Genomic DNA, 16,415 nt, shown 5'->3' on the forward strand with positions numbered 1-16,415 from the left:
GATTCCAAGACAGAATATTCATGGCTGGAATGCTTTTGTTCAAAGGTCTGAATAGGTTTTCGTTTATATTATCAATTATACAGTTGAATAAATACGTGTATGGTGAGAAGACAAATCTGACATTTCGGTACTGATACTGCGTCCGAGAGAAAAGATAATTTTCAATTGAATATTCCGAAAAATCTCTATTTACATGGACGAAAGATCAATACAGGAACGAGAGATTTCTTTTCTCTATGAATTTTTCTGTCACTAACAGCTTACTCGGAGTTATCTCCCCTTATTTCACTCAAGAATCCCATGATGCAATTGTACCATAACCTCCATTATTGACTTTTGCAACGTTAACTACGCTTGACACTTATATATATATTTAACGTTACTCTGCATATTACAGTATTACACAAAATATATATACTTTATTGTATACACATAGTTCGTGTTACACGTAATGTTGTAGTTGTATTATAACAGCTGTGTTGAAGCGATGTTTTACAAGAACACGGCCCTTGTAGGACTCCTTACAGTCACAGTCGCCACAGCTGCTGCCTACGTGTTGTGGGGTCCACCACACAAGAAGAAGACACGCAAAAAAGGTAACACATTACTCACACATTTCATAAAGGTTTCTTCTCTTAAATTAGTTTACTTTCCAGTAGAAATGGTATTCAGAAAAGCTCATATATACACACACACATAGTGTCATGTTAATGAGAAATGTGTATAGTATGTATGTATATACATATATATATGATCTGATGATGACCTGATGACCTCTTCGCGAAAAATTATTTTGGCACATCTTTAAGTAATTAATATTACATTTTAATTATTCGATCCTAAATAGTATAGAGCCTTCGTTTCATATACCATTTCTTGTCATTTTGAACAGGCCCCTCTCTCACTCACTGTGTCGTGGTGTTTTTACTGGATAAACGAATGTTTTTAATATTTGTTTATCTAACAACCTTTGCTACCCCTCCTCGTAGTCAAAGAGGAAACCTTTTACGATGGTTTGATCTCCTGGAAATAACAGCTGACTCTCCTTCATGTTATATTCTATTACCTTAGAAAAAAAAGTTACATCGGATAATGTATAGGCTAACTCTATAGTTTTTTCGTACATATATATGTGGGACTAATCATAAATCCAAAACAATCCTGGAAATATAAATATTGATTTGGGTATATTTTGCATATACGAAACGAATGTGCGGCGCTCTTTTAGAAACGCACCTCTCCAAGAAAATGAAATGCAATCTTAAAAAAAGTTATGAAAATGGACAATATATACAAAATAAATGGTGTATGCAAAAAAAAAAAAAAAAAGAAAGATTCATTCATTTTAAAATATTTTATACTTAAAAATAAAACAAACGGGAAACGGGCACCCGTGGAATATAAACAAACTTGTCGGACGATACAAGGGGCGGTAATTTACTTTTACTAGTCAGGTATTATTAATGATACAAGAAGCTCGACAATATCCTTTGCAAATTCTTGATTGTTTTTAATCAGATTTTTTTTTTTTTACTGTGCACTCTGGTTCGGGTTAGGGGCACTATCATGCTATTAGCTGTCAGAAGTGAAAGTGCTCACTGCTAGTGAAGTATCTGTCTGTCTGCCTGTCTGTTGCTGGCCTGTCGATTCTTTGGCTACTGACAGCTAATACCATGACTGGCCGAAGCGAGCTATTTGTCTGTCTGTCTCTCTCTCTATCTATCTATCTATTATTCGAAAGTTCGCGCGTCCGAGCTAGCTAGTCGTGAGTAGAAAACACAAATTTAATATAAAAACATATTTCCTGAAATTGCAAATTATTTAAAATATAAAAATATAATTTTCAACAGAGAGAATTTATCAAAATAGAAAACAAATGAAGTTTGAAGTTTAAAAATAATAGGATCAACCACTCACGACTAGCTAGCGCGGACGCGCGAACTTTCGAGTAATAGATAGATAGAGAGAGAGAGAGACAGACAGACAGACATATAGCTCGCTCCGGCCAGTCATGGTATTAGCTGTCAGTAGCCAAAGAATCGACAGGCCAGCAACAGGCAGGCAGGCAGACAGACAGACAGATACTTCACTAGCAGTGAGCACTTTCACTTCTGACAGCTAATAGCATGATAGTGCCGGGTTAGGATTAGTGTTAGGGTTACTATTAGTTTTGGGATTAGTTTTAGGGTGAAGGTTAGGTGGTGTGAACTCACTTTACCTTCGCTCATTTTATGATTTGATATACGACAGAAATAATTATGAAGTAATAGAGTAAATATGTTTAAGACGTATGCAAGTTTTGTAATTTTTATTTTTAGTTTACAGAGAAAATAAATTATACAACATATAACTCAGTGGCTATTTGGCCCCTCATATTATTAATAATCCGATTGGTAAAAGAAAATTACCGCCCCTTGTATCGTCCGACATGTTTGTTTATATTTGCTTGTGCCCGTTTTCCTTTTGTTTCATTTTTTTAGTATAAAATATTTAAAAATAGATGAATCTTTCTAGTTTTTTGCATACATCCTCTATTTTGTACATATTTTGCATTTTCTTAACTTTTTAAACAATTGCATTTCATTTTCTTGGAGAGGTGTGTTTCTAAAGGTGCACCGAATGCGCAAATTCTTAAACATCACTTATTACATAATTAAATAGAAATATATTAAATTTGCGATTAACTTCTTTGGAATGTTTCCAGTTTTGTTGTTGTTGTTATTATTCTGCGAGCTGGCAGAATCGTTAACACGCCAGGCAACATGCTTAGCAGCATTTGGTCCGTCATTATGTTCTGAGTTCAAATTTTTCAGAGGTCAACTTTGCCTTTCATCCTTTCGGAGTCGATAAATTAAGCACCAGTGACACACTGGGGTCGATGTAATAGACTAGTCTCATCTCCCTAAATTTCAGGCCTTGTGCCAATAGTAGAAAGGATTATTATTATTGAGTGAGAGTGTAGTGCATGCCATCAAAGTGACACTGGGGTACAACTATACAAAGCCTCATATCATGATTATCCGTCTGATAAGGGTACACCAGACACATACATTACAACCATATGTGTGTGACGTGGTGGTCTCATAAACAAGATAAATAGTGCAGGACCTTGCAGGGGTGGGAGAGCAGTTAGAATTTTTTTAGATTGAGTAGCCCATCTCACTGAAAAGGTACCTGAATAAAGTTTAAGAATGATGAACGAAACACACATTTTTCCAGAGGTGAATTATTCAAACACCAAAAAATTCCTGTCAACACATCGCTATGATGTTCTCCCACTACTTCTGCTTGTGATCAGAGATGCACATATCATCAGTCACTAAAGGACATGCTCAACTTGTTAAGGTCAAGCAACTGACAAGCAAATCTGTGGTATTGAGTAGAATATTTGCTGCAGCTCATCTTACATACCAGAACAAGACATATACATGATAGCACTTCTAATCAGTTAACATCAAAAGCCACGAGATCCACTGCCAGTATTGCATCGGGACTTTTATTATTATTATTGTTATTTTCATATAGAATCAACAGTTTAGACTGTTGGAAAAGAAAAATACCCTAACATCAGGCTACAACAAGTGACCTTAGAAGCCAAGAACCCTCCTATTGAGCTACAGCAAATAACCTTAGATGCCAAGAACCTTCCTAAGTATCCTAGCTGTCCCTAATAACACTGTTTTCTGGAGCTGTACTAAACTGGGTTTTATACCTATTTCCTCTGTCCATCTGTTCAGAACTTTAACAGTTCCTAATGCACCTATAACTACTGGAAAACATTTTACCTGCACTTTCCATAGTCTCTGTAAATCAGTAGCTTGGTCCTGGTGTTTTGTTATTTTTTTTCTATACTTCTCATATTAATGTTTTCATCATTTGGGACTGTAAAAAACCCATGTAATTTGCGTACCTGTGTTTGTTTAAAATATGCTTCTACTCATGTAAAATTTGCAGCCCAAAATTTTCAGAATTGTTGATATAGTCAGGGAAAAAAAAAATGTTTTTCAATTTAGTTGTATTTAGCATAATTTCACTTACGATTAGATTTTATTAAATTTTCATTAGATAAAGTGTTTGTGTTATAATAAACTTTATTTTACATTTCTTGCCCATGAGATTAAGTCCGATCTTTAGCAAACTTCTGTATGTCTTCTCAAATCACCATCACATGAAAAGTTAAGAATTACCAACAAAAGCAAAGCTGTTAAATATGCACAGGTGTTGCAAATTAAGTTTAATTACCAGTAAACATCAGCTTGGATGACACTTTACTCAACTGACAGAGGAAGGAGACCGATCAAACTGATTATGTAAACAGAATTCTTTTCCACCTATTCTTGTCGGAACCTTTGATACAGTGTATTGAAATTTTAATCCCTTTCACACTTATAAAATGTCAAGCAAACTTTAAAATTTTGTCATTACCATTATTGTCAGTATGGACAGAAATTATGAATTGTTTACTGCAAAGGAGAAATTAAATATGTTGAATATGCATTTGAACGTGGCAATAGAGCTGCTGGAAGGTATTTTAATGTTAATGAAGCCAATGTTCAAAATTAGTGCAAACAGTACGACAAACTTAAAACCGTGCCTAGTAATAAACAGACAAAAATAAAAACATACAATCAAGATTATCCATATCATTACATATTTTTCAGTCAGGAATATCCATATCTCTATGTATTTCATGTCTTTTTTCAAGAAAAATTTCAAAAATAAATTCTGGAAATGATCTCATGTAATTTATGCACCCATATTATTTTTGGGATAAAAAGTGTGTAAATTACATGGGTTTTTACGGTATCTGGCACTTTCTATTCTCTTTATCTACTACTACTACCAAATCAGGTCTTCTAGCTTCTATTACTGTGTCAGTCTGAATGTTGAAATCCCACTACATCTTATATTTCTTACTTTTTAGTACTTTACTAGGTTCATATTCATACTATTTATCAGTATGTTCAAATCCTAGCTTTCTACGTAGCTCCCAGTGGATTACATTCTCTAGACTGTTGTGTCTTTTGTATTCTTTCTGTACCAGCATGCCACATTCACTTTCTATGTGAGCAACACTTTCCCCTTTTGATTTGCATAATCTACAGAGGGAATCTACTTGGTTTTTGTCTATCCTGGCTTTTATCCAAATTAGTCTTTAATACTTGATCTTGTGCAGCTTCTAACAAACTTTCTGTACCCCTCTTCAACTTTCCTTTCTGCAACCATAACCATGTCTCACTACTACTATTTGCTGCAACTGTCTTTGAGAATCTACCATGCAATGCCTTCTCCTGCCAGTTAGATAATTTCTGTTCTTTTTTCTGGTTTTTAACTTCGTTTGGTTTTTCGTTTCGCTATGCCTTGCTGTGACTCTAGCAGCTTCTGATAAACTGTCATCACTATTACCTACATAGGTGTCTATATTTACTCTATCTAACTCCACGCAATCTTCTACTGATAACCTTTTTCCACCTTTTCTAGGTAGGTATAATCTTGCTACTCCTGCCCTTGGGTGGAGTCCTCCATTCATATTGATTTCCTTCCTAGTTCTTCTGTCTAGCTTTTTTACTTCAGTTTTTGTCCAATCTACAAAAGCTGCTGAGTATCTAAGTAACGATAACTGCACAAGTATTTACAGCCTTCACTAGATTTGTACCAACTAGCTTTGACTTTATTAGCTTCCTCACCCTTCTGATGTACTCCTTCTCAATTTTTATTTTCATAGTTAGTACCCTGTCAGATTCTAATACTCTTAGACATTTTTTACTCTCTCCTTCTTTCAATGATTTTAATGTCTGACCATCTAGTAATTTGATGCCTTCGCTGTTGACTTCCTGTCCCCTTCTCAGGACTAATGTTGCACACTTATCTATGCCAAATTCCATGTCTATATCTTTGCTGAAGAGTCTTACAGTCTGTATTAAGGAATCTATCTCTTTTTCATTCTTACTAAAAAGCTTCAGATCATCCATGTAAAGCAAATGGTTAATTTTTCTGAACTGATACCCTGCCTTTGCTTTCCTTAATACTAAACTGAGGAAGATCAAACTTAAGACAAATATTAAAGAGGACAACGAGTCCCCCTGGAAAATTTCTCTTTTGATATTAACTTTCCCTAAAAGTCTGTCTCCTGAGTAAAGATCTACTTTCCATTTCTTCATGCTAAAGCTTATTAAGTCTCTTATGTTGTTTGCTATACTGAATATACTCAAACATTCACTTATCCATGAGTGTAGGATCATGTCATAGGCTTTCCTATAATCTATTCATGCTATTATTAGATTTTTCTTTCTAGCTTTTACTTCATTTAGAACTGCTTTTTTCTATGTATAATAAATCATGCATTCCTCTAGCCTTCTTCCTGCAACCTTTCAGTTCTTCAGGCAGTAAATTCTGGTTGTCAAGGTGCTCGTAAATGCTTTCTGAAAACATTTCTGTTAATAGCTTCCACACTAATGGTAAGCAAGTGATTGGTGTATAATTGCTAGCTGCATTACTTTTGCTCTTATCTTTCATAAGGAGCATTGTCCTCCCTCTAGTCATCCAATCTGCTATTATTCCTCCATTAAGGCAATCCTGAAGTTGTTCCCTCAGCCTCCAATGTGAACTACTAAATTTCTTTAACCAGTACCTTTGAACTAAATCTGGTCTTGGGCCCTTTCAATTCAGCATTTTTTCCTAACACTTTACTCATTGATGCACTAGTTAATCTTAGATCTGGCTGCTTCTTACTACTTCTTCCCTCACTTTCTTTAACCATAATGCATTTCCATTATGATTGACTGGCTTATCCCAAATATTACTCCAGAACTTTCTAGCTTCTTCTGCATTAGGTTTCTCATCTTCAGTACTTCGTTCTCCCCTATTTATTTGGTTATAAAATCTCCTCTGGTCTGTCCCAAATAATCTCTTCAGTTGATATTGATTCATTCTTTTCTGATATCTGGAGAGCTTGCCTGTTACTGCTATGATACTCTGTTTCACCGCTTCTATTACTGTCCCAAATCCTTTCTCTTTGACTAAGTATCTTTTCTCAAGAGAAGATTTGCATTTTGTGTTTCCTAACTCGTACAGTTTCCAGGCTTCTATTCTACTCAGATATTGTCTTAAAGTCTTCACTTTATTTTATTGTCTCCTTTTCCACATTTGCTCTTTTTTAATCTTTCCCTGTGAAATATCTAATCTTCTGGCGACTACTACCCCTCCAGCATAGATCAGTAAATTAGTGTCTACTATATTTTTAGTATCCATCCTGCTGATAAAATCTACTTTCCTAGTCATTTCTAGCAGCTTTCTTCTGTTGGTGTCTTTTAATGCTGGCAATCTTTTTCTTCTTTATTCATTCCCTCCTGCAACTCATCTAAAATCTTCTGATCTTCCTCACTTAAATCGTGGGGCCAGTTGTCCCTTCCTTATTGGTAGCGCTATTATTATTTTTTCCTTTAGCTTCTTCTTTGGTTTGAGATGCATCTCTTATGTTGTTATTTTTCTTTCCTACTGCTTGGTCTTTCTTCTCCAGTTCTCTTGTGATCTCTTCTACCTCCAATTCTGTCATCCACTTTCTTCTAATAGCATTAGCTTGATCTACTAATCTCTGCTCAGTCACTTTAAACATACCTTTCTCTCCCCAAAGTGTTAACATCCATTTTCTATAGCTCCTTCATTTAGGTTCACTTTCTAAGTAGCACTGAATCACTATCCTGTTTTCTTCACTGGTCCACTTCCTCCTACTTGCTCTGTTATCTGCTGATGATGTTTTAGGATAACAGCTGTGGTCAGTCTGCATCTTTACTGAACCACTGCTGAGCGAGAGACCTTCCTTTAATGGTCGAGCTTCATTTTCGCTGTTACAACCAAAGTTTTTTTTGGTTTTGGAAACTCCTGTCTCTCATAAACTTAGGTAAAGTAGTGTTCGTCACCATCGTCATCACCGCTATTACTTTTCGACAACTGAAAGTTTCCAGCAGCTTTCTATTGCATCATTTGTTGTACTTTTGTGCTGGTGGGCTGGTGCGTGCTGCCTTTTTTTGTGGTGGTGGTGGGGATATTGTATTGTATCAGTTTGTTTTGTTGTGGGGTTTGGTTTGAGTCTTCTGTTGTATTAGTTTTTGTATTGTGGTGTTTGTGTAGCACAGGTTGTGTTCTTCAGTCGGGTATCAGCTTTCTATGGTACATGTGGGTTTTGTTCACATTGTTGGGTATTTACATTTTAAGTTTATTCTTGTATGCTTTTGGCGGTGGGTGGGGGGTTGCATAGTAATGTGTGTAGATCATAGATCAACTATTTCATAGTATTTATGATTATTTGCCTGCCATTCATTCATTCATTCTCTTTTTTGGTTGGCTTTGTTATGGGTTTCATTTTTTCAGTATTTACTTTTTTAACTGAACACTGCCTATGGACATGTGTTGATGTTTCTTTCATAGTTTTAATTATTATTGATGCATTAGAGAGAGACTAACAAGTAGCAATGTGCACATATATAGATGTCTTGGGATTTAGATTTTTGCATTTGCAAAATATGCATTTTTTAAAAGGAAGTAAAAAAAAAATCAGATAAGTGACTATAATACTGTAGTCTTCCAGTCTCATTACTATGAAGGTATGATGTTGTGGAGAAAAAAATTGGAGGAAAGAGTTACAGTGGTTTAAAGATTGGAAAAACTATATTTTTAGCTAATAGCGAGACAGAGATTTTCTGTGTTTAGCAGAGCGGTGTCAACCTCAAGGTTGTACCCTGTGAAATTTATAGTTTAGCGTCTGACCTGTTCATTCTAGGTTTCTAAATAAACAGAAATACCTAATAAAATCAACATGTATCATTTTACTGTTTCTTTTGTCTCTTCATTGATTGTATGTTTTTATTTTTTTAAAATTGTTATATTAATATATTTGTCTGCATGTGTTTATTTTGTGTATTTCAGTATTATGTATACTTGTCATGTATTTGTATACATCATTTATAAGTGCATGTAAATGTATATATTCATATATAAGTTTATATGTACATTTATGTATTCATGTGTGTGTCTGTCTTGAAAACTGAGTAATGTTTTCATGCTTGGATTTGTAAACTATGATAAGAACACTGGTCAACAAAGAATTTGTCCCAAGAAAAAGAATACCTGTATCTTATACTTTTTTTGCATGCAGAATTAAAAAATAATGTCAAATTATCTGCATCACCCACAGTTTCTCTGTTCCATGATATCTCTCTCAGTTCCTGTTACGTGGGCTAAATTTCAGTTAAGCTGTTGAAATGTGAAGCTAACGGTTTAAGAAATACTCCTAATTAAAATTTTTATGAATAGAATTAACCTAGTGTAATCATAAATCCAGCTATCTGAGTCAATGAGTGCCAGAAAAATATGTAAAAATACTAACACACAGAAAAAGCACAGAAAAATACTTACATACAGAAGCACAGAAAAATATGTAATATACTAACACACAAAAAAATTAAAACAAAACACGCAGATGAAAAGAATCTTGTGGTGTGAAGAATCAAGTGTGAAAAATCAACATAGAACAACATGGGGTACAGACAGTGAACCACAACACAGTGTGCAGTTGTCATGGTAACAAGCTGCTAATGCCATGTCTGTTGATTGGCTAAAATTACCCAAATTTGCTAACTTTAATTCCAAATAACATCAGATTATGTAATTTACAAGATGAAGTAATTGGTTGATCATAATCAAAATTCAGAGCTGAATTGATACACCAAAATTGAAAACAATCAGAGCAAAATTAAAAGGGGCTCATTTAGCAAATGAGAAGACTAGATCCAGGTCTTTAACTGGGAAGGAAAGGCTGTTTTTATATGCCTGGTGGCCATGGTGAAAGAGATTGAAGGGGCTGAAGACAGACACTTTTTTCTTTAGCCAATCCCTGACGAACTTCAAGTTTCACTTGAAAAGGAAGATAAGGGTAGAGAGGGAAGTGTTGTCTTCTAGCCAGTTTGCTGAAAAGTGGATGAAAGTGGCATGGTTTTTTATGGGGTTTTTCCCTGAGCAGCCCTCGAACATCTTCTCCCCATTGAGGATTACACATTGTTGATTTCTTTTTCTTTCTCTTTTTTCTTTCAATTTTGTTAGTCTTGTTTACATGCAAAACCCCAACAACAACACACTCACACACATACATACTTCGTTTTGTTCTGTGCTGCTCATAATGTTTTTCTTGATGTAAATCCTTGTGGTTAATAAAGAAATCATTATTATTATGGCCATCAGCCTGGCAAGCCAAGCTTGACCTCACTCTGTAAATTTTATAAGGAAAAAACACATAATAGTGTATTTGCATCCTTCAAATTTATACCATTGTGGACAAGTTATTTGCTGTCGTGATGAGTTTATTTTCCTGTTTTGTCCTTGTTTTTTGGGGGGAAGTCAATTGATTTTGTTTTTCTTAATCACAGTTGTTTGCATTTTCCCCATCAACATGGAGAAAACACAAAACACGGTGACTCATATCTCAGAGACGGGGGGAGAGAGAGTGAGGATCGTCACAAAAAATCAATGTGAGAGAGTGCGTGCGAAGCAACTTGGGACTGGAAAAAACAACAGATAATAGTTTTTTTGTTGAAAAAATGGACAAAAAAAGCCAATGGAGCCATTTTTTGCAAGAAGGATCTCTTAGATTTTCAGAAAAGCAAAGGCTCCATTTTTAACAAGTTTTGAAATAAGTACAACAATTTCAAAAATGTAAACAATGAGAGCCATTTCATGAGCAAAACAACGATCGAGTTCAGTACAAGTAACAACTGCAAGAACAACAACATCAGCAGCACCATCAACAACCACAATGACGACCATAAAAAAGGTGACAACAACAACTGAAACAACAACATTAGTGTTTGTGTATGTGAAACAAGTAAAAGTATAATATTAAAACAAAATATCTTTTTTAAACCTCTTAAAATCACTGGATTTATTAATCTCAGATTGCAGAATAAATTTGAAAAAGAAATCCACTTTCCCTTCACAATTTTTGGCGCTGAAACTTTAATAGGGTAAGTAATGCAATATCATTTAAAAGCTTGCTGCCCTAGACTGAAGGAAAATGAGAGATGGGCACCTCTCCTCCCTACACCAACAACAGCCACCAGAACTTCAACGACAACAGCAGCAGCACCATCACCATCAGGAGATTCAGCCATGGCAACACCAATAACCATACCAACACCAAGTTTCCCCAAACACTTCTCAGCGCCCGAAGATATTTCACTTCCTGATGCAGAGCAGGTGGATATCACAGGTGGAGAGTCGGATTGCAATGAGGAGTGGAAGATGAAAACAAAGAAACGGATAAGAGACAAGATGAGCAAGCATATGGACAAATAACTACAATCCTCATCCACTCAAGTTGAAAGAAAAAAATCCAAAACAAGAAAAATAAATACACCCAAAACAAACATTGCATCGACATCACCACCTCTAACATCTGAAATACAAGCTGTCCTACATGCAACCACCACCACAACGATCACAACCACCACCACAAGAACAACAAACAAATTAAAGACACTAACATTACAAACTACATGGTAATAAGTACAAAAAAAAAACAATGAATTAATGAAGTACATAATAACACACACAAACTGCCAGCACACACACAAATCATTCAAGCAACACAAAATACATACACACACTTAAAAACCCAATTCCCACAGGAAATCGGAGATTTTTGAGGGAATATCACCAAGAGAATTCTTGGTGATTCACTGTTGTGTATGGCTTTTCGCAAGCAGCGATGAGCCAGATTGCAGGATGGATTTCACGTACTACCTCGACAGGCTACCACAGCTCTTGGTGATGGAGGCAGAGCGATGCAAATGGCTGATAGCAGCCTTTGAAATACAGGAAGCAATGGCTAGCGACATGAAGGGTAAATCACCTGGTTTGGATTGTCTGCCCTATGAGCTTTATGCTTACATGCCAGACTTGTTCAGCGACCTCTTAGCAAACGTTTACTGCAATTAGCAACAGAATGGGAGAATTCCCAGTTTTGTGAGCCAAGGAGTAGTGGCATTGCTGAGAAAAAACCTGAGCAAGGGGGATTATATTGACAACTTCAGGCCCATAACTCTGTTGAATGTAGAGTTCAAAATTTTGGCCAAAGTATTAACTACAAGGTTGGTGCTTGTTGTCAGGGATCTGGTAGAGGAGGCACAGACATGTGCCATCCTGAAAAGATCCATTCATGGCAACCTCCACTTCATGCGATACATCATTGAGAAAGTGGCTAAAGAACCTAGCATGGGTGGGACTCTGATCAATTTAAATCAGTGTAAAGCTTTCGGTAGGGTCAACCATTTACACCTGGTGGCAGTCCAAGAGGCAGCTGGTTTCAGGCTTGTATTCAAGGGCTGGATCACTGCAATGTACAGTGACGTCTGTTCAGTGGTCAGAGTGAATGGTCACCTCTCAGAGTCATTCAACATCGTGCACTCAGTCCAGCAAGATTGTCGCTTCTCGTCTCTCTTGTATGTACCGACTCTAGAGCCACTACTGCACAAACTTTTCTTTTTGAGGCTTTGAGAGGCATCCTGCATGACCTAGGATGTGAGAGATGCGTGTTGGCATATGCCAATGATGTCACTGTAGTGGTGTCAGATCATAAACACATAGAAATGATTGGCATCGCTCTCAGGGACTGAGAATTAACCAGGAAAAATCAGTGGGCTTGCAGCTCGGCTCCTGGAGAAGCAAGTGCATGCTATCCAACTGTGTCATTGGGTGCTGGATGGATGGACCAGTTAAATTGCTTGGGGTCTGGTTTGGTCTGGACCTCCAGATGGACAAAAACAGGGACGAGGTAACAAGCAGGGTGACTACTCTCACCCAGAAATGGGCTGAGAAAAAGTTATCCTGAAAGGTAGGCTGAGGTGGCTAACGCATATATCATGTCCGTTATCTATATTGCTTGACTGTCGTCCCTTGTCCTGGCCACCGTCTGATTATGCTGGAGTGCATTCTCTTCTGCTTCTTGTGGAAGGTACATGTCCCAATGGTCAGGCTGTCTATCTGCTGTCAGTACCTGCTGTGTGGTGGCCTGGGCATGCTTTGGTTGATGATGTGCAGACATGCACTAAGGCTACAAAATCTCCAGGATTGTAGTTATTTGTCCATATGCTTGTTCATCTTGTCTCTTATCCATTTCTTTGTTTTTATCTTCCACTCCTCATCGCAGTCCGACTCTCCACCTATGATGTCCACCTGCTCTGCATCAGGAAGTGAAATATCTTCTAGACGGTGAACAGATCTGGCCGCCGTTTGTCAGACACATTTCTGCAGCTAGTTTCCTTAACAGAGCTGGAGTCCTGGGTAAAACAGACACCAAGGGGGAGCATTTGGAAAGTGCAATGTCTTCAAGCGTGCACAGTCCTCAGCCAATCGGACAGTGTTGTAGGTGGAATGTCCACTTTAGCCTTTTATAGAGGATTAGTGGAGGAAAAGTGCGATGTTCTTGAGGATACCTTGGGCGTCAAAGAAGCTAATTGCTCTTTTCTGGAGAACATTTGGGCCGGGATCAATGGATAATTTCCAAGATATCTCTGGCCTGGTAGTGAAACTGGAGAGCTTTGCCTGTTCGAGATAAAGCTTACAGGTACCGAGGTGCCATCAGTTGAGCATGTCTGAGATGTGCGCAGGATGATGAGATGGTCCTGCATGCACTCGTCCAGTGCCTGAGCTTTGCTGACCTCTGGGTTTATGGAGCCAGTTGTCAACTGAATCCATTGTGAAGATTGCCCCATCACCTTCCTTTAACCGGGAAGGCAAAAGCTGCTTTTATATGCCTGGTGGATGAGATTGAAGAGGCTGAAGATGAACACTTTTCTCTTTGGCCAATCCCTGGTGAACTTCAAGTTTCACTTAAAAAAGAAAATAAGGGTAGAGACGGAAGTGTTGTCTTCTAGCCAGTTTGCTGAAAGGTGGACAAAAGAGGCCAGAATGGTATGATTGAATGGGCCTGCTCTGAACATATGCCTGTAGTTGGAAAAAAAAAAATGGCGCCTGCCCCAAAGGTCAGGGTTTTTCCATGAGCAGGCAATGAATGTCTCCTCCCTATTGATGATTACACATTGTTGATTTCTTTTTGTCTCTTTTCTTTTTTTTTAAAAAATTTTGTTAGTCTTGTTTACACACAAAACCCTCATAACATGCACACACACACACTCTTTGTTTTGTCTGCTGTCCATAATGTTTTTCTTAATGTAAACCCTTGTGGTTAATAAAGAAATCATTATTATTGAGTGTGTGAGCAGTGCATGCCATCAAAAAGACATTGGGGTACAAATATATGAAGCCCAATATACCCATCTGATAAGGGTGCACCAGGCACATGCATCACAACTATATGTGCATGACATAGTGATCTCATAGCAAGATAAACAGTGCATGACCTTGAAGGTGGGGCCCAGTTAGAATTTTATCCGGGTTGAGTAACCCACCCCACTCAAAGAGTTCCTGAATAAAATGATGAACAAAATCATCCATATTTCCAAAGGTGAATTATCCAAACCCCAAAGAATTCCTCTCAAAACATGGCTATGATGCTCCCCCACTACTTCTGCTTGTGATGAGAGATGCACATATCGTCAGCCACTAAGGGACATGCCCAAATGGTCAAGCAACTGACAAGCAAATCTGTAGTATTGAGCAGAATATTTGCTGTAGCCCATCTTTTATACCAAGACAAAGCAGTGTACATGATAGCACTTCCAATCAGTTAAGATCAGAAGCCATGAGAGCCACTGCCTGGTACTGCATTATTATTATTATAGCGGTGAGCTGGCAGAATTGTTAGCATGCTGAGCAAAATGCTTAGTGGTATTTCGCACATTGCTATATTCTGAGTTCAAATTCTGCCAAGGTCAACTTTGCCTTTCATCCTTTTGGGGTTGATAAAAATAAGTTCCAGTTGAACAGTGGGGGTCAATGTAATTGATTCATCCCCACCTTCCCAAGCTGCCCTTGTGGCAAAAATTTGAAATTATTATTATTATTATTAAGGCGGCGAGCTGGCAGAATTGTTAGCATGCTGGATGAAATGCTTAGAGGTATTTTGCTCTTTACGTTCTGGGTTCAAATTCTGCCAAGGTTGACCTTGCCTTTCATCATTTTGGGGTCGATTAAATATGTACCAGTTACACACTGAGGTTGATGTAATCGACTTAATCTCCTCCCCCAAGCTGCCCTTGTGGCAGAAATTTGAAATCATTATTATTTAGGAGTTGGTTTACTTTTCAGGTAATCTACACCAATTTGTGACTGTTTTATACAAGTGTGGTAATATGATTAGGCCATTTGAAGTGATTTTAACAACTGTGTCATTAAAATTAAAGCAAAAGCATTGCTATTAAAAAAGTTAAACCTTGTAAATAATAAAAAATAAATATTGACGAGTTATTAAATAGATTAATACTTTTACATATTCATTGTGCTTACTTAGGATACTCTGGTCTATTTTTGTATTTTCTGAGATTGTTATGGGTCCATGTTTAGTCCCACAGATATCTGTACATAAAAACCTAAGCTTCCAAGCAAGGTGATCAATATTACATTTATTTTGTATGAGCACTCACCTTTGTAGATGTATTTTACAAATTTGTAAAACCAATTACAGTTCAGTCTCCCTTCTTGACTTGTTTATAAAATAATACACACAAAGTTGGTGAAGTTTTGGATCAGAGCACCCACATGAGTTGGATTTTTTCTGTTTTGATGGGAATTCTTTCAGCATGTGTGATTTTGCTTTTTACCTCCTCTCTCTCACCACCATCCTCAAAAATATTGCGAGAATGACAAAGAAACAAGGAAGGTGGTCATGGGATGTATTAGAAACAGACAAAATCTCCCTTAAATTACTTTCTCGTATGAAAATATTTTTACAAATTTTGTTTTTTTACCCTAGTTTTTAAGTTCATAATGCAAAAAAAAGATTAACCGCCAAAATTAGTCTGGAGGGTGGTGGCGAGGGAGAAGAGGTGAAAAAAATCATAAATTTTCCAAAATTTTTTCTTGTAAAAAGATGCCCCCTTTATTTTGAAGGCCTTAGTGAAAAAAATTGGAGAAGTCCCTGTCAAAATGGAGAAAATTCAACTTATGTAGGCACCCTGATCTGAAACTCTGCTACAAAGTTTAGTTGACATTGGTGGTTGTCTTCCAAATCTTATTTTGACGTTACAAACAACTTCAAGTCCCATAATCCTCCACTTTATATTTTTGGACTACTGGTTGTTTTCCTTTCTTTTAAATATCTCTTTCATTATCATCATCTTATGTCCATTTTCCATGCTGGCATGGTTTGACATGGAGCTGGTCAGCCAGGGAACTGTCCAAACTCCAATTGTTTGTTGTGGCATGGTTCTTTCAGCTGGATGTCCTTCCTACTACAGAGTGTGCGG

The 16,415-nt window shown here is 37.0% G+C and overlaps 1 protein-coding gene across 2 annotated transcripts in view; it reads left to right on the forward strand.

The window, feature by feature from the left end:
- The first annotated feature begins 300 nt into the window (after nt 1–300).
- Nucleotides 301–16,415, forward strand: part of LOC106881207 (ubiquitin carboxyl-terminal hydrolase 30) — a 46,793-nt gene continuing 30,678 nt past the window's right edge. For both annotated transcript variants that reach the window (XM_089341266.1, XM_014931512.3), the window contains exon 1: nt 301–596. In XM_089341266.1, coding sequence (XP_089197392.1) covers nt 488–596 — 109 coding nt within the window. In that variant the 5' untranslated portion in view covers nt 301–487. The remainder of the gene's footprint in view (nt 597–16,415) is intronic.

The sequence above is a fragment of the Octopus bimaculoides genome, chromosome 24 (assembly GCF_046866305.1).
Source record: "Octopus bimaculoides isolate indiv1 chromosome 24, ASM4686630v1, whole genome shotgun sequence".
In the NCBI taxonomy this organism is placed as follows: Eukaryota; Metazoa; Mollusca; class Cephalopoda; order Octopoda; family Octopodidae; genus Octopus; species Octopus bimaculoides.